This window comes from Phanerochaete carnosa (genome assembly GCF_000300595.1).
Source record: "Phanerochaete carnosa HHB-10118-sp unplaced genomic scaffold PHACAscaffold_11, whole genome shotgun sequence".
NCBI lineage: Eukaryota > Fungi > Basidiomycota > Agaricomycetes > Polyporales > Phanerochaetaceae > Phanerochaete > Phanerochaete carnosa.
In genome coordinates this window covers 1015798-1032952 of record NW_006767638.1, presented here as the reverse complement: position 1 = coordinate 1032952, position 17155 = coordinate 1015798, and the positions used below count along the sequence as shown (strand labels likewise).

At 54.9% G+C, this 17155-nt stretch overlaps 8 protein-coding genes across 8 annotated transcripts; 3 read left to right on the top strand and 5 right to left on the bottom strand.

Annotated features, from left to right (window-relative positions):
* Positions 1-160: 160 nt before the first annotated feature.
* PHACADRAFT_32672 (uncharacterized protein) lies at positions 161-1221 on the bottom strand (the record flags this gene model as incomplete). The annotated part of the gene is made up of 5 exons (XM_007400558.1): positions 161-577; positions 651-885; positions 1017-1039; positions 1100-1148; positions 1205-1221. The coding sequence occupies 5 exons, from the start codon at positions 1219-1221 to the stop codon at positions 161-163; spliced, it is 741 nt and encodes a 246-aa protein (XP_007400620.1).
* A 1479-nt stretch (positions 1222-2700) lies between these two features.
* On the bottom strand, positions 2701-3984 carry PHACADRAFT_166337 (uncharacterized protein; the record flags this gene model as incomplete). The annotated part of the gene is made up of 6 exons (XM_007400868.1): positions 2701-3031; positions 3083-3280; positions 3331-3612; positions 3663-3833; positions 3886-3926; positions 3970-3984. 6 exons carry the CDS (start codon positions 3982-3984, stop codon positions 2701-2703), a joined length of 1038 nt encoding a protein of 345 aa, XP_007400930.1.
* An 887-nt stretch (positions 3985-4871) lies between these two features.
* PHACADRAFT_32670 (uncharacterized protein) lies at positions 4872-5213 on the bottom strand (the record flags this gene model as incomplete). The annotated part of the gene is made up of 1 exon (XM_007400557.1): positions 4872-5213. The coding sequence occupies one exon, from the start codon at positions 5211-5213 to the stop codon at positions 4872-4874; it is 342 nt and encodes a 113-aa protein (XP_007400619.1).
* A 202-nt stretch (positions 5214-5415) lies between these two features.
* Positions 5416-7242, bottom strand: PHACADRAFT_213556 (uncharacterized protein). Its single transcript, XM_007400867.1, has 11 exons — positions 7017-7242; positions 6948-6957; positions 6851-6894; positions 6778-6789; positions 6523-6727; positions 6330-6470; positions 6196-6279; positions 6079-6137; positions 5948-6019; positions 5760-5900; positions 5416-5699 (listed from the first exon to the last, which is right to left on the bottom strand). Exons 1-11 carry the CDS (start codon positions 7223-7225, stop codon positions 5618-5620), a joined length of 1059 nt encoding a protein of 352 aa, XP_007400929.1. The 5' UTR covers positions 7226-7242; the 3' UTR covers positions 5416-5617.
* A 72-nt stretch (positions 7243-7314) lies between these two features.
* On the top strand, positions 7315-8585 carry PHACADRAFT_104926 (uncharacterized protein; the record flags this gene model as incomplete). Its single annotated transcript, XM_007400866.1, has 5 exons — positions 7315-7514; positions 7563-7704; positions 7742-7861; positions 7913-8376; positions 8432-8585. 5 exons carry the CDS (start codon positions 7315-7317, stop codon positions 8583-8585), a joined length of 1080 nt encoding a protein of 359 aa, XP_007400928.1.
* Positions 8586-9576: 991 nt separating this feature from the next.
* Positions 9577-11231, top strand: PHACADRAFT_264040 (glycoside hydrolase family 16 protein). The gene is made up of 5 exons (XM_007400865.1): positions 9577-9899; positions 9949-10113; positions 10160-10302; positions 10353-10832; positions 10882-11231. Exons 1-5 carry the CDS (start codon positions 9730-9732, stop codon positions 10935-10937), a joined length of 1014 nt encoding a protein of 337 aa, XP_007400927.1. The 5' UTR covers positions 9577-9729; the 3' UTR covers positions 10938-11231.
* Positions 11232-11654: 423 nt separating this feature from the next.
* Positions 11655-13210, top strand: PHACADRAFT_264038 (glycoside hydrolase family 16 protein). The gene is made up of 5 exons (XM_007400864.1): positions 11655-11882; positions 11932-12096; positions 12147-12289; positions 12340-12819; positions 12876-13210. The coding sequence occupies exons 1-5, from the start codon at positions 11713-11715 to the stop codon at positions 12929-12931; spliced, it is 1014 nt and encodes a 337-aa protein (XP_007400926.1). The 5' UTR covers positions 11655-11712; the 3' UTR covers positions 12932-13210.
* Positions 13211-13450: 240 nt separating this feature from the next.
* PHACADRAFT_178388 (uncharacterized protein) lies at positions 13451-16590 on the bottom strand. Its single transcript, XM_007400863.1, has 8 exons — positions 16067-16590; positions 15897-16013; positions 15761-15839; positions 15552-15708; positions 15114-15492; positions 14873-15055; positions 14681-14821; positions 13451-14623 (listed from the first exon to the last, which is right to left on the bottom strand). Exons 2-8 carry the CDS (start codon positions 15989-15991, stop codon positions 14047-14049), a joined length of 1611 nt encoding a protein of 536 aa, XP_007400925.1. The 5' UTR covers positions 15992-16013; positions 16067-16590; the 3' UTR covers positions 13451-14046.
* Positions 16591-17155: the final 565 nt, after the last annotated feature.

Genomic DNA, 17155 nt, shown 5'->3' with positions numbered 1-17155 from the left:
ATGAGACTGAGGAAACAGACGCATTAGCTGTACAACATGGACGACAGACGAGACAGCGAGAGTACGATAGGGAGCACAAGGAGAGCAGATAACCAAAAACAAATCCAAAAGGGTTCAAGATGAGTAGGCGATGGGGCGAGAAAGGGAGGTCGGGGGGGGCTCAGGAAGTTGAGCGCAGCTGGCTTTCCTGGAAGGTGATACGTGGTGGCCAGTAGAGCGGGTCGAAGTGCTCATCGGCATCGGGGCTCCAGGAGAGGCAGTCCGCCCCCGAGGAATCGGCGCTGGAGTCGTACGTGAGCGCGCGCTGAGAAAAAATGTGCCAGCGCTCAAACGCCTGCGAACCCAGCTCGCAAGTCGCGTACAGCGCCGACCGCTCTGGGTCGAAGAGCGGGAAGGACGGGAGCGCGCGGGGACGTGTCACGGGCGATGGCGTGTCCTCGCTATCGTTGCTCGAGCTTGCACGGTCGCCTTCTTCTTCGGTATCGGACACGAGCGGTGGCGTGCTTGTCCCGCTTGGTGCATGGCACACCATCTGCTTCTTGAAGTTCACAGACCAATCTGAGTCCGGGGTAGGCGTCTGTCGCCGAGAGCATCAGCACACGAAATCTCACCATTGTAGAGAGAAGGGGGAGGGGGGGATTGGTGCGCACCTTGCCGTTGGCATCTCTGAGCTCGCGCACGACGGCTTCTGGGCGCTTGAGGCAGCGTTCGCGATGTCGTTGCCAGTGGAAGGGGTCATACGCACTCTTGAGGGAAAGCTTGATGGCGGCACCGCAGCGGTTGCATACGACGAGCTGCGGACTTTGCACGGTAACGAGAGGGTCATCGCGGAGCTTGCGCTCGCGAGCCCTTTCAGAGGCCGCTGCCTTTCCATTAGCCACAGACCTGGACAATCATGTGAGCACGAAGGATCGCCGGTGATGCATAGAAAATTCAGCGGGGGAGCCTCGGAAACGCGGCCGAGGTCTCTTAGATAGAAAGTGGGGACCAGACCAGCAGGGGAAAAGATTACTTACTTGTACAGGCTTTCCCCCGAGGACTGGACGGTGGATAAAGTCAGTGGAAGGTTTTTATGGCGTTCTTGCTGGCGAAGACGTACCACAGATGAACCCTTTACGTCTTCGCGCCTGCTACTGCCGTTCGAGAGTCTTCAGAGCGCGAAGTCAGCTGTAGCTCGAGGGGGGACCTGAGGGGAACGACTTACGCTCGTCTAGGGGGCATGGTTATGTCGTTGGATGGTGGGGAAAGAGAGAAGAGTTGAAGTGACGGACGCCACCGTTTTGCAGGGCGTAGGCCAAACCTGCTCTTGAGAGTCGGCAGGGGGTTGCCGTGGTCCCAAGGCGCCTTCGCGGAAGCAATAAAAGGCTAACCTAACCCAGTTGGAATCCGCGCCAGGTGGTGTTGATCCCCGCGCACAGCAACACAAATCTTCAAGTCGCCGTGATCTTCACTTACGCCGCACACGCAGCGCACTCTCTCCCAACTACCACTCTCTACACACCAAGATCTTCTATCCCACAACGTATTTACTGGCAGATCCTGCCGCACGCTGCATCAGTTCAGTATGCAATCGAAGGGAAGGCCACACGAGGATCCTCGAGGTCCAACCGCCTTCATCACGCGCCGATGCGAGCGTGGGAGTGTTGTCCAGGGAGAACTCTTAGAAGCGAGTTCCCCCTGCAGCATCCCTGAAGAGACCTCCGTGACAGCCAGTGCCGCGGCATTTGGTGCAAACCTTCCCCACAACTCAGCTCGGGAGAACGTAGCGAGCAAAGCGACACCAGAACGACGTATGGGACACACAGTACTCACAATGGTCGCTGCTTTGTGTGCAAATTTTTGCACCCCCGGAGGGTCCACATGCAACGTCGACGGGGACGTTCATATCAGTCCGACATTGCTGGCCAGGTCCAATTGGCTGTCAAGGGGCCACCGTTGCCTGATGTGACTTTCCTCCTCTGCAGTGTCTCAAATTCTTGTTCCGCGCGGGGTGTCCCGCCCCGCATTCTTGGGTGCCTATTGCCACATTTGCGGCCGCCAGGCGGGCCGGCGAATACACTGGAGCCTGAACGTCAGACATTTGGGGACGGACTTACATAAGTACTGGTAGCCTAAACATATCTTGCGCTCGGGGTAGCGCTCGCGATGAGACTGTCCAGACAGTGAGTGTCGAGATTGCGAGCATCATGCCACCTCCCTGCGAACGGGTGTGTCAGAGCAACCTTCATTTTGTTTAGAGTGTTTGAGTCTGGGGCGGCACCCACCGTCGCACCTTCTAGGCTGAAATACCAGGAGTAACCATCCGCGGATTAAGGTACCCGCCAGAATTTGCCTGCGGACAATATTATATGTACTAGAAGCAGCGATTACAGTCCTGAGTTGCACAAAACGCGCTAGGTCGCGTGAGACGTGATCAGAAATGTCACGTGAGAAGACGGTCCCGCTGCCACGAGTTCAGCCTCGTACATTCGCGAACCGAATTGTGGAGGCCGGCCTAGCATGAACTTTGTTAAAAGTTGAAAGGACCATTCCGATCCATTGCTAGCCAGTCGAAGCGACCCACGGCACCGCGAGAATCGCTAACGGTACTTCTTCCGCCCGCCACTACACGAAAATAAGAATACAGATTCATACGTCTCGCATGTCCTGAGAGATAAACTAAGTGTACACGCGGCACGTAATCCAGTGTCCAATCACGACTTAAGTCGACGCAGACGACGAAGCGTTCATCCCCTCTTTGAACCCCTGCACGAACGCGCGGAACGGCGTCGCCAGCGTGTCCCACAAGGCCTGCCCGCGGCTCGGCTTGTAAGAAGCCGGGCGAGGGCGGACAGCCCGGGTCTCCTCAGCATCTTCATCTTCATCCTCTTCTCGCCCGCGTTTACGCGAAGTCGTGGCTTTGGAGGGGCTGAGCTTGGGGCTTGTTGAGGTATTCCGGGGAGCTGCCGGGCTGTCAGGCTGTGCACGCGAAGGCGCAGGAGCCGATGTCAGGCCTTCAATGCTTGGCTCCATGTTCGGGGAAGGCATAACTCTGTCCCGTGGCATTAAGCGGCGAGTGGCAGCGCGGAGGCTCGAGACTTACACGGCGCCAGGGCACTCTTGTACGTGTGCCTTCCAGTTTGTGACCATGTAGCGAGCAGTCAAATCTAGTGCGATCCATGCATTGCATGATGTACAGAAGACTTCATGCGGGCGGATTTCGCCTGTTCGAGAGTCGCCCTCAAGCGCTGTTCTGCCCTCCGCTTCCGCCTCGCTTGGCTCCTTAGGCTTAGCCACAAGTCTGCAAGGACATCAGAAACACTGCAAACAGAGGGAGGACGGCAGACATACGGAGCATCTGCAGGCGCCGCGCTGGAGACGGCGTTAGACGGTCCGACACAGAGTTTGCGGTGCTCAATCCAATTCTGCATAACGTATCGCCGCCTCGCGTGCAGGGATATCCAAGTGTCGCACTTCGCGCAGAGAGCACGATGGGGTTCGACGTCCCGACACCGCGGGTCGTCATTGAAGAACTGAATACGGTCCGGCTCTCGCTTGCGTTTCCGCGCCTTCGCAGACTCCGCTACTGAGACAGCGTCATCATCCGAGTGTTCATCCTGGCTGTTGCTGCGTCTGAGCGAGGTGAGTAGATATACGTATATGCATAGCTTGGAAGCACATACGACGAAGGGAGCTTATCCGCTCCTTGTACAGACGGGGACTTTATGGGTGGCTCGGTATCATCCACGCTCGTTGCAGAATTCGAGACAACCGACTGGGCGCGCGAATGCTTTGCTTTGCCTGCAGGTTTCTTCGGGGCGGTTATCTGGCTCGTCGGAGAAGGACCTGGCAATCTTCACAAGGATAAATCAAATATCAATAAACAGCGTAACTCGGGCCACATACTCTACGTCTACTTTCTTTGGTACGCGTTTGCCGGCTGAGACCTGCAAGAAAAAGCGTTTAAGATATAGGATTGCAGGGCACTACAACAAAGTCCAGCATGCCTTCTCCTCGCTTTCGCGCGCTTTTTCGTTTTCTGTTACTTGTGTTATGGTGACCTTCTTTTGTTTCCTGTTATATTGATTATGACACTGTGGCCCCAGCAGACATTTGAAGGACGCACTCGAATGCACGACTGTTCCTGTTCATCTTCACGCGAAGTTACTCAGGTAAGCACGTGTAGTATTGCACAAGGCAGGCGAATAAGTCTTCGTATATCCGCGCGATAGGACGACTGTTGCCGTAGGTAGCCTTTTACTACCGCCCACATAAGGTGCGGAGCCTAATGAGCGGACGCATGTACTACGAGGCTGACGCAGCGCACCTTTCAATCCAACGTTACAGCAACTTGCACTATTCAGCTACCTATCTCGGTTCTAAATCGTAGAGACCACGCAAGGATTTAACACAAGATGTGCGCAGAGGGTACAATGGGCGTAAGTGCCGTGCGGCCTAAGCGCGCACCGGTCGTGACATAGCAATTAGCTTATGTAATGGCGCATCAATTGGCGCATCAGATGGCGCAAATCCCGGGGCATATTCTACGTAGTAAACTCGCATCACTCTTAGGCTCGATACCAGCCACCCTGGCCATAATAATGGCCAGGGCATTCCAGCGTACCGACCACCCATATAACCTCGGTACGCGCCCCACCAACTACCGAGTAGACTGGCCACGAGTCTACATCACTCTTGTTCTCAAGTTTTAGAGCATGTGCCGCAACCCGTTCACATTTATGCAAAAAGTGACAGCACTGTGCGTAGTACACAGGTATCTAGTGTGAAGAATACGTGAGCGACGTTGAAAGCGACTCGTGATGATTACAGTAATGTTGTACACAAGGATGCCATCTAGTTTCGACCAGGTCACAATATCATGCCAGTTTAGATCACAGGATCTGAGTCGTTATAATGTCAGCTTGAACACTTGTACACTGCGTCACACGTTGCTTACCATACTGGGGCTGAGTGTTCGTACTGCTACCACCAAAGTCTTTGGTATCGACCGCTGAGGCATGTATCAGCAGAGTCATTTGGAATAAGCGAATCACGCAAAGAAGCTCACCTCCTGGGTCACGTATGGCAATACCAGCGCGCTTGTTTGCACCTGGTTCCTCCTTGGGGTCGCGGCGAACCTCCATCTTGTCAAGCTGCTCGTCGGGGATCTTCTGTGTCGCCTCGGTGGGGAGTTGTTCGACAAGCTTGTCGCCGACAAACGTTTGTTCGACCATCGTGAATAGAGTATATAGGGGGAGGCAAAAATCGAGATGCGAGGGGTCGTTCGAGAGTCGTGTAAGTACAGCTGCTGTTGTGCGTAGTGAAGACTTTGCGGTCGCTGCAACAGCCTTTATACGTCGCAAGTGACCTTGACGCAAACACATCATTGTGATGATCTCAGTGGAGCAGCATACCCCACAACGTTGTAGAAGGGCTGCGGCACTCGAAAGCACCAGAAGGATTATTATTCTAACGAAGCGCCCGCATGGACTGGAGGTCGATGTGACGTCCAGGGCATCGACTGAGTTCAGGGTTGTACAAGCGAGCCGAGGGAATGTTGCTTCAAAGGATACATAGACTCGGTGAGCCAAAAGTACATTTAATCTACGAGGTGGAATCACGGCACATGTAGTTTACGCTAGTCGTCGTCGATCGGCGGTCGAACAACTCCACTATGCAGCATCGCATCGACTACAGAATCTTGTATGGCGCGACTACCACTAGAATAGGACGAGTGACTTCAGTCAGCGGCACTTTTTGAGAAGACGCGTGTGACTTACAGGACCGTTCGAACAGCATCTCTGAGCACAGTGCCACTAGGAAGCTCAATCTTCTCGACTCCAGATAGGGGGTCTGCCCTAGTTGGGCCGACGTTCAGAAGCAGAACTGGCTTCTTCAGCTCCAGCGCATGCTTCACCAACCTAAGATCGGTCAGTTTTCAGTAGATGATCTGGAGAAGATATGATACCTGAACGCAGAGTAAGTCGCAAGAGTGGTGCCCACTAGGAACAATCTACTACAGTTCTCGACATCTAGTTGGCTATAAATGTGGATAGGTAAGTAATCTGATAGCGCTTCACAGAATCTACGTGTACTCACGAGCGATCCCGTACTTCTCGCTTGATTGACTCGCCGAAGAATATCAGCTCTGGTTTCAACTGCAGCGGAGATGCTGTTAATCCAGGCGACCCGGCATTGATGCAATGAACCGCTTACGATCGAATTAAGTCTACTCTCGAGCAAACAGTCTGGACATTCAGGTACCTTGAAGGTACCGTAGTCTACGCCTTCCAAGAAGACCTGTGCGTGACATTGGGTATACGCACATCACATGAACCAGGAGCACGTACGTCACCGTCTGGGTTTGTGCGAGGTCTCTGACCGGTCGCTTCCAACTCGTCCATGTAAGCTTTCCACTGCGGATTCGCGACTGACAAACGATCCTGGAAGGTGTCACGATCTACGATATGCCCATGGCTACAATGCACTTTCTACATGCCACATGCATTAAGTTCTGCACATGACGCGACAGGATGAGCATACATGCAAGCTACCATGCAACTCGAGGATATGCTGATTCATGCGCGCCTCGTCCCATATTCCGGCCAGAGCCTTGTGGTGCAGGCCGTCGACATTCTGGGTGATTAGCTTGGGTATGATGTTGGTATACTGTAATGCTGCAAGAGCATAGTGGGTAGTATTCGGGAGTGCGTCTCGGACTGGTTTATAGCCCAAGTAAGATCGTAGCCTGTATACGAGGTCGGCTAGTGATCAGTTGTCTGCACCACACAAGCGCACCAATATCGTTGTCTGTTCATCCGGAACCAAAATCAGTGAAAGCGATCTAAAAGCAGCTGACGTACAGACGCACCTGAATGCAAAGCCCTTCTTAGTAGCGTCCACCAGTTCCTGATACTGCAAGCCGGGGTTAGTCAAGTCGCACTCCGATAGCTCGATGCACGACTCACAAATATCGGCCTGCGACACTATTTATCAATACATATTATAAGCAGGCCAACGTTGCACGCAAGACGCACTTGTAGTTTGGATTCAGGTATCGACCCTTGGAGCCACGATACGCTCTAATGCCGGAGTCGACGCTGACGCCCGCTCCGGTGACGGTCGCAACATTGCCAGAGGCGAGGAAACTCGCTATTCGCTCAACGGCCGCCGCAGGGGAGATAGGCTTCGCCGACGACGTCGACGACAAGATCGCCGCCGGGATGGTAGGAACAGAGATGCGCATTGGCTTGTGATTTCCGCCGAAGCCGACCTCGGCGCGGAGTGCGTCCGAGACTTTAGCCCATCCTCGGACCTTGACCTCGACCCACCATTATGAATAGTCTCAAAGTGCCGCCGCTCCTATTGCAGACACCAGGCTTCGCACACTATGGACTCGCATGGTCACCCTTCCATGAGTCGCGCCTGGCCGTCGCCTCTGCGGCGAACTATGGCTTAGTGGGAAACGGCAGGCTTCACTGCACCTCGATCGGACCGGGCTCTGCAGGTGCGCCGGCGTTGCACCTTAACAAACAGTGAGTTTCATTTGTCGGGAGCATGCGAAAGAAGCTGAAGAGATGCAGATATGATACACAGGACGGCCTCTACGATGTTGCGTGGTCGGAGATACACGAGAACCAGCTCATAACCGCGTCAGGAGACGGGTCAATAAAGCTGTGGGATGTTATGATAAACGTGAGTGCTGTTGCGACGCGCATAGCCGCTGTCTGTTCAACATTCATGGGGTTGCAAGCACCTTTAGGATCTTCCTATCCTTGCCTGGCACGAACACACACGCGAAGCATTCTCCGTTGATTGGTCAAATGTCAAGAAAGACCTTTTTATCTCATCTTCGTGGGATGGCACCGTCAAGCTGGCAAGCGTTCTGTCACATTCTCACTGAAGCTTTCTGAAACTTGTAACGGAATTTTAGTGGTCCACAGAACGTCCGCGGTCAATCTCAACGATACAGGCGCATACATCCTGTGTGTACCAAGCCCTCTGGTCGCCGCATCAACCAGACGTCCTGGCTACATGCTCAACCGACGGCACACTTAAGATCTTCGATTTACGTGCGCCAGCCTACGTGCCGGGCAATTTCACGACGCCTGTTTCGGCAGCAGCGCTGACTGTGCCTGCGTCGGGAACCGAGATCCTGACGCTAGATTGGAACAAGTACCGGCCATTTGTGCTTGCAAGCGGCGGTGTCGACAAGGTGATTCGTGTGTGGGACTGTCGAATGGTGAAGCTAGGTCCCGAAGCCGCGAACACACCTGGCGTCGGGGGCGTGTGCGAGTCCCAACTCATTGGGCATGAATGGGCGATAAGGAAGCTGCAATGGAGTCCGCACCGCCCAGATCTATTGGCTTCTGCAAGCTACGATATGACATGTCGCGTGTAAGCCGCATGTGTTGATCACGGCTAGAAGCACGCCTAACGTCCACTTCTGCAGGTGGGCGACTGCACCAACGCCCGACGGCAGTAATTTGCTCCATATCCATGACGCACACACGGAGTTTGTGGTTGGTTGTGCGTGGTCGCTATATGAAGAACGTGTTCTTGCTACATGCAGCTGGGACTGCAAAGTGAACGTGTTGCGCGTGTAGTTGTACTTTAGGTGAGAAGTAAGCAGCTTCCTTGACTCCCGATCGCCTTCGCTGACTACGCGACATTGGGGCAGTGTAACATCTGAGTATTGTGTGTATGGATATTCACCTCTTCAACCGAACGCCTCAGTCAGAGCCACCTGATGCGTCATCTCAAACGTTGGACAAGGATCAGTAGACAAGTTGTCTGCAGGTCGTTTAAGGTTGTTTTGCTACCATGTGGCCATCCGGACATCAACGGGCGCGAGCGTTTCGCCTAGTACCAGCAGTTCGGCTAGCAACGCGCTCACAGCTCTGCAGATATCCTTCGCTCTTGACACTAACTATGAGTCCGTGCCAATCGGAGTGATTTGAAGGTGGGTAGTTCATGTGTATCTCATCTGCTTTTGCCCCTGCTGAGTATGGGAGGACGCTAGTCACCCAGAGGTCCGCATCGTCCTGTACGGCTATCTCCAGCGACCTCTCTGCGAGTAAACCTTCGATAAGAAACAGAAAGGGGCAAATGCCAAATGGAACAGTGTGGCTAGACCGTCTGCGTGAGGTTTATCTTGTAGGTGTTTTGCTGACGTGATCGCTTCATCAGCGACTACCGGAACGAAGACGGCACCGAGCGACAGAATGTTCGTTACTCGTTGGAGGTCACCATTGGACAGCCACAAGCAGCTTCATGCACAAAGATGCACAACTACGCCAAGAACCGTGCCAGCACGAGTGAGTGATCCAGCACGTTGCAGCTGCGCACGGTTTGACAACGTTGGTTTGTTCTGCCTTTGTGCGCAACTCTTTGTTTCTTGGTTGCCGACCATTTAGCTTTGTGGCAACGCACAATGTCGCTTGTGCGCGGCGACAATTGTCCGAAAATTGCCATAAATGGGTGAGAACCGTGCGAAAACCTTCTTTAATGATCAGTTCGATCCGAGGCCCCGAGCGAAAGCTAATCTGCAAATTTTTCTGTGCCTCGCGGCAAGGGCGAGTGGTCTTTATGGCTGTAGAAAAGGCCTTCGCAACGCCCTTTTGCTTCCTAGTCTCCCCCTCCGCTCTGACCGTTCCCCTCTTTTGATAACGGTGTCTGAACCCCTCCCTCTCTTTACTTTATATCCCCCTACCCCCATAGAGTTCTTGCACTGCAAACTTGACCTTCACGATGCACTCGCTCTCTGCTTTCCTGCTCTCTCTACCCGTAGTCGCACTTGCCGGCCATGGTGCGGGTGCACATCGCCGACACCACCATGCTCGCGCCGCAGACATTGCCGCGCGTCAGGCGCCGACGGCCTATACATTGGAGGATGATTATTCGGGACCGGACTTCTTCAAGTGCGTTGAATGGTCTTAATGACTATGTCATAAATCGACTTGTGTGTAGGGGTTGGACCTTCTTCACCGACCCGGATCCCACCAGTGGACAGGTCAACTACCTTAGCCAGTCAGATGCACAGGCGGCCGGTCTTGCCTTTGTCCAGTCCGACAACACCACCAAGATTGGTGTCGATTCAACCACTCAGCTCCAGCCTGGCCAGCCTCGTAACTCGTATGTGATTATTCAATTATGAGATAATTTTGCTGATGGGCATTAGCGTCCGTATCCAAACCGTGAAGACTTACGATAGCGGCCTCTTTATTGCTGACTTCTTCGCCATGCCCCATGGCTGTAGTGTATGGCCTGCGTACTGGACCGTTGGGGGTAACTGGCCGAATGATGGCGAGGTTGACATCATTGGTGAGTCGACTTAGCACGTCCAGATCTACCTGTCTAATGACCAGCTGTAGAGGGCGTAAACCAGAACGTTGATAATCAGATCACCCTCCACACCGGTCCCTCGTGCGTCATGAGTGAGTCGACCTCCATGCTCGGCAGTCTCGTAGGCAACACTTGCACGTCCTCGAACGGCGCGAATGCTGGCTGCGCGGTTGTTCAGAGCGGCAACAACAGCTTTGGCCACCCCTTCAACGAGATGGCCGGTGGTGTCTTTGCGCACCTCTGGACCAATGAGTCGATTAGCTTTTGGTTCTTCCCCCGCAACCAGATCCCTTCTGATATCACCTCGATGAACCCGAATCCCGACTCTTGGGGCACTCCTGTCGCGAACTTCCCCACTCAGTCCTCGTGTGATATCTCCCAGCACTTCGCGGGCCATCAGATTGTTCTCGACACCACCCTCTGTGGCGACTGGGCTGGCGCTGCGTTCAGCCAAGACGGCTGCCCAGGCTCGTGCTCTGATTTCGTTGCCGATCCGAGCAACTTCCAGAGTAAGCCCTCTCCGTTCCTATACGCGACAGAGCTGATTTCCTGCTGCAGCCGCTCAGTGGGCAATCTCGTCCATCCGGGTCTACCAGCCCTCAGGTTCGCAGTAAAGGGCGCATCCTTCTTCCTCAGACATCGTTTGCGGGCACACAAGCGGAGCTCGTCCACTTCACTTTCACTACTGCTGATATCCCGACGCTCGTTTCGCAGGCCCTGGCGTGCGCAGTAACGCCGGGTGTCTGCCTCGATACCTGACCGTGCTTGTAGCTCAATACCTGACTGTATATGTAGCTCAATACTTGGGGCAGAGCCCCGTGCACCCCTGGCGGTGGCCGTTCGGGGCTGTGTTCCCGAGCGCTGTGCATATTATTGTAAATTTATCACGCATATAACCTCTCGTTGACTCCGTCGCATGAAAAGTGTCCGTTTTTACAAGTTTGTGGATCTGGTGTCAAGCAGAACCGAAACCGGCACGCATGAGTGATCCAGCACACGGTTTGACAACGTTGATTTGTTCTACCTTTGCGCACAGCTCTTTGTTTCTTCGTTGCCGTCTACCGAGCTTTGTGGCAACGAGGCAATTGTCCGAAGACTGCTACAAACAGATTAAAAACCGCGCAAAAACCTTTTACAATGATTAGTTTGATCCGAGATCACAAGCGACAGATAATCTCAGACGGCAATTTTTGTGCCTTGCGGCACGGGCGAGTTGGCCTTCGTGATTGTAGAAAAAGGCCTTCGCGACGCCCTCTTGCTTCCCAGTCTCCCACTAGTCTGCCCTCCGCTCTGACCGTTTCCCTCTTTTTTATAACGGTGTCCGTTCCCTTCCCTCTCTTTACTTTATTACCCCCATAGAGTTCTTGCACTGCAAACTTGACCTTCACGATGCACTCGCTCTCTGCTTTCCTGCTCTCTCTACCCGTAGTCGCACTTGCCGGCCATGGTGCGGGTGTACATCGCCGACACCACCATGCTCGCGTCGCGGGCATCGCCGCGCGTCAGACACCGACGGCCTATACATTGGAGGATGATTATTCGGGACCGGACTTCTTCAAGTGCGTTGAATGATCTTGATGACTATGTCATAAACCGACTTGCGTGTAGGGGTTGGACCTTCTTCACCGACCCGGATCCCACCAGTGGACAGGTCAACTACCTTAGCCAGTCAGATGCACAGGCGGCCGGTCTTGCCTTTGTCCAGTCCAACAACATTACCAAGATTGGTGTCGATTCAACCACTCAGCTCCAGCCTGGCCAGCCTCGTAACTCGTATGTGATCCATCGATCATGTGGGATGGTTTTGCTGACACGGGTATCAGTGTCCGTATTGCAACCACGAAGACCTATGACAGTGGCCTCTTTATTGCTGACTTCCAGGCTATGCCCTACGGCTGTAGTGTATGGCCTGCGTACTGGACTGTTGGGGGTAACTGGCCGAATGATGGCGAGGTTGACATCATTGGTGAGTCGACTTAGCACGTCCAGATCTACCTGTCTAATGACCAGCTGCAGAGGGCGTTAACTTGAACGTCGACAATCAGATCACCCTCCATACCGGCCCCTCGTGTCTCATGAATGAGGCGACTACTATGCTCGGCAGTCTCGTAGGCAACACTTGCACGTCCTCGAACGGCGCGAATGCTGGCTGCGCGGTTGTTCAGAGCGGCAACAACAGTTTCGGCCAGCCCTTCAACCAGATGGGAGGCGGTGTTTTCGCGCATTCCTGGACCAATGAGTCGATTAGCTTTTGGTTCTTCCCCCGCAACCAGGTCCCTTCTGATATCACCTCGATGAACCCGAATCCCGACTCTTGGGGCACTCCCGTTGCGAACTTCCCCACTCAGTCCTCGTGCGACCTCTCCCAGCACTTCACCGGTCACCAGATTGTTCTCGACACCACCCTCTGTGGCGACTGGGCTGGCGCTGCGTTCAGCCAAGACGGCTGCCCAGGCTCGTGCTCCAACTTCGTTGCCGATCCGAGCAACTTCCAGAGTAAGTTCTCCCTTCTTCGTTCTCGCACGCGGCAGAAAACTAATTTCCTGCTGCAGACGCTCAGTGGGCAATCTCGTCCATCCGGGTCTACCAGCCCTCAGGTTCGCAGTAAAGGGCGCATCCTTCTCCCTCGGACACCGTTGGCGGGCACACAAGCGGAGCTCGTCCACCTCACTTTTCAATACTGCTGATATCCCGACACTCGTTTCATGGCCCTGGCGTGCGCAGTAACGCCGGGTGTCTGACCCGATTCCTGGTTGTGCTGTAGTTCTGTACTTGGGGCAGAGCCCCGTGCGCCCCTGGTGGTGGTCGCCCGGGGCTGTGTCCCCGAGCGCTGTGCATATATTTGTTACTACGCATATATCTTCTCGTTAACGTCGCATGAATAGCATTCATTTAGATAAGTTCATGGTTGCGATGTGAGGCAGAACTGGAAGGTTATAAGATGGCTCAGTAAGCACAGGTGAGGAGCCGAACTACACGAGTCACGTCTCGTACTTGGAGTTGGAATTCTGGAATCACGCACGATTGATGACAGCCCCGCTTTCACTGCTCCATGATACTTTCATATACCGCAATCGTTGCCGTTGTGATGAGGTAGGTCCAAATTCGGCGCATGAAGAGCTGGGGCGGGACATCGTTGTTGCAGCCGGCACTACGTGTCTAATACATGGCCCCAGCCGCACTTTGCAAAACTTTTATCCACTGAATTTTTCTCAGTTCCCCTCTATTTTTAATGGTACATCATGCGCGTTACTCAAGCCACAGGCGTGGTTAGACATTGAATAATACTCAGAGGTGTGGAAAATTGGATGTCACCGTGGACTGTTGCCAAAGCGGCCAAATCTCTGGGATAAAGCATATGGAATAAATCTTGCGAAGCTGAAGTGCCAAGGAACGCCATTAGCAACCTCCACCGCCTCCTCATCCACCGCACCCGCCGCACCCTCCTCCACCGCACCCTCCTCCTCCTCCACCGCACCCTCCTCCTCCTCCTCCTTCACCGCCACCACCTCCTCCGCACCCTCCGCCTCCTCCTACACCGCCTCCACCGCCTCCACCGCCTCCACCTCCTCCGCACCCTCCGCCTCCTCCACACCCGGCACTAGCTCTACCTCCGCTAGCTCCGCCGCCGCCGCCGCTTCCTCCTCCGCCACAGCCGCCGCCATCACCACTTCTGCTACCACCTCCTCCGCCACCACTTGATCCGGCACCCTGCGAGAACCGTCAATAATCAATAGATACCGTCTGCGGCGCTAATGAGCGTAAACTCACGACTGCACTTCCCGCGCCGCCGCCGCCAGTGGGCCCGGTGCCACCGAAACCGCCGCACCCGGACGCAGAGGCAACGCAGCCGATGACCGGCGGCGCATAGAACGGGACTGGGTACAGGAACGCGATCTGGTGGCCGTCGTACGCCGGCCGCACCGCAGCGGCGTCCATCTTGCCGTCGCGCACCAACTTCTCGTCGCGCTGCCGCCGGCGCTGGACCTTCTCCTCGCGGACCCTACGTTTCTGGCCTGCGACCGCCGCGTGGTCCTCGCCGAGCGGTGCAAGCGAGACCATGTTGTGCTCACTCGCGTGCGTCGCGCCGAGTGCGTCCGCGCGCCGCGGCGGCATGAGCGCGGCCGGTGCGGACGAGCTCAGGCTCAGTCGGTGCTTCAGCGGCGCCAGCCGCTGCCCGAGCGTGTCCCCTGGCAGCGGGCACCCGCAGTGCGTGTACGGAACCTGGAACCGTTGCTGCCACGCGCGGCAAGTGATGTCGAAGGACGTCGCCAGGTGGTTCTCCTCGACGCGGTCGTCGCTGTCAAGGAGCGCACTTTAGGCGAGGGTTCGACGAGTGGTACGAAGGCGGACTCACTGGTCAACGAAACGCTTAACAAGCTGAATGCAATCGTTCTGATAGAGCTCGGCTTTCATCTGGTGCGTATGCCAGGCAAGGTCGATGTCCAAGGTGGGCACGAAGAACGATCCCGGAGAAGAGGACATCAAGTCGAGGAAACTAATTAACTCGCCATCAGCAATGAATAGCATCAACTGCGGGAGCACTCACGCGTGATATCTGGCGATAGCATGCTGTAGCACTACCTCGTCCTCAGGCCCGTCAAATGCCCCTGATTCTGTCCAACCAAACCCAGTCATCTTGTCGATGAAGGAGCATTGCCGGATGACTGCACCGACAAGCTCTACAGAGAACGGACGATCATCGATGTATGCACTCATCACCCTCTTCGACCTGAACCAACAAGCATTGAGCATGATCTCGATCTCTCATCGTCATTCCCAAGACCGACCTCTGCATGCCGTTGGCGAAAACGGCAGCTTGCTGCTTCTGAAAGTTCTCCATGCTGTATCCGACCTTGGTCGTGATCGCCTTGGCCCACTCATCCTTGGATGCCGCGCCCTCAGGCGGCTTGAACACGATGTGCAGCTTCGCCTTCAGAAGGGCCGCGACACTGTCGGCAGTCGGCTGCGTTATCGTCCGGAGCGTGCCCGCCATGTACACGCCATATCCATAGCGCTTCACGTCATCAGTATTACGCGGGTCGAGAGTGACGTCGCGCGCATATTTCAAGACAGCAAGACTCTCTTTCGTTGCTGCGAAGCCACAGGATGGGCATTTCGAGATGAACTTGGATTGAAGGTACCCCGTGCCATCCTGGGTGACGAAGGCTACAACCCGAAGAGTCAGCTGAAAGGAAGATGTAATGTAGAATAGACAGTGTGCATACGCGCAGCATACTCCGCGACACAGCTCGGGCAGACGACAATGCGCTCAGCCATCACGGCCGCGGCCGCGATCGGGTCGAATGGAGTACCGTATTGCTTGAGCCATGAATCCCTTCTCTCTGGAGAAGGTTCATAGGTACTGATGTCTCCTACTTTAACCTGGGGTGTACATGTCAGCTGTTGTAGGGCTCTAAGCGGAACTTGTACTCACGATAGAAGTCAGGAGGCGGTCTTTGATCGCCCTGAGCGAGCGCAATATAAGAATGCGGGTAGTGTCCTCAGCATACCACCTAAGGACAACTGGTTCGGAACGGCAGACAAGAAGATTAGTAAACACTAGGACTTACGTTGGGTTAAGTGTGTAGGCATGCCACACCATCAGCACGTCAATTGGCGGCATCTCTCGTTCTACCCAGGTGTCTAGCGAGCTGTAAGCTGTCATGGCTTGAACCCAGCTCTGGAACCTATACGACGGAATCAGCCATTCGCGTAGCTAACGAAGTGAGCATGGACACACCTGTCGACTGCAAGTCCAACAAACCAGGCCCAGCGCTGCGGCGGAGTCCATGTGTGCACGACTGTGGGCCATTCTGCAATCTTGCCGTCTTCGACGGCTGTTCTCAGGTTTTTGAGAGCACGCAGAAGACAGAGATGTGCCTTCAATTCCTGTATCTGGACCAGAGGGCTCGTCAACTTCTGTGTCCCTACGGTGTAGGCAGCAGGCGGTTGGTACGCGGGCGGCTGGTCGGCAGTAGCTGGAGGTCGGGCTGAGGAATATGCGGGAGGCTGGCCAGAGTCGGCAGCCTTATCATAGCTCTCCCTGGAGTCCGTCTTGAGACTCTGGCTCAAGGAGCGACTCAGGCTTTTAAGACAGAGATATCGGGAGCGCTGCGTACACAGCCCTACCTGTTAGACTTTGACACCATAGCAGCCACATGGTATAAGGAAATGAGGAGTATCAAGATGTATGACAGGCGTGGTGGCCGCCAGGGTGACCTGCCCGCACAAGGTGACTTCACCGCCTGTGTCGTACATCGTCGGTATACCGTGTACCTGTAGCTTTCTAATTAAGTAATTTGCTTCCCTCGATGCGTGCACAGCGCTGTAGCGCGCTTGCTCAGTGATGCGTTCGCAGGTGGTCGAGGCGCCGCAAGGCAAGTAAGTGGCACGAAATCAGGCAAAACCGGACATTCCGGGCGAGACAGCGGCTCCATAAGAACCAAATAAATTCATTCGACTGTTTACACAAGCTCGGCTCGTTTAGAGCCGGCAAGGGCGACGGCGACGGTCCCAGGGGCAAGCGCGCGTCGACCGACGCTTGAGGCGCGCAAGGCGGGCGGGCACCGATCGCGATCTCGCAAGCTCGGACAACTCCGGCGGTCACAAGGGCGCCTAATGCTTCGGGCATGACCCCTAGCACTCCCCTAGCAACGGGCCGTGTAAGCAGCTCTCGGAGTCTCGGTCGCTGGAGCCAGGGCCAGCCGGTACCTCGGCGTAAACTCTATATCACCGTGGACTACTGCCAGAGCGGCCAATTTGCTTCAAGCGGTTCAGGTAGTCTGAATTCAGTCATAGTAAAAACAAGTGTATCTAGCAGCATCTAGCG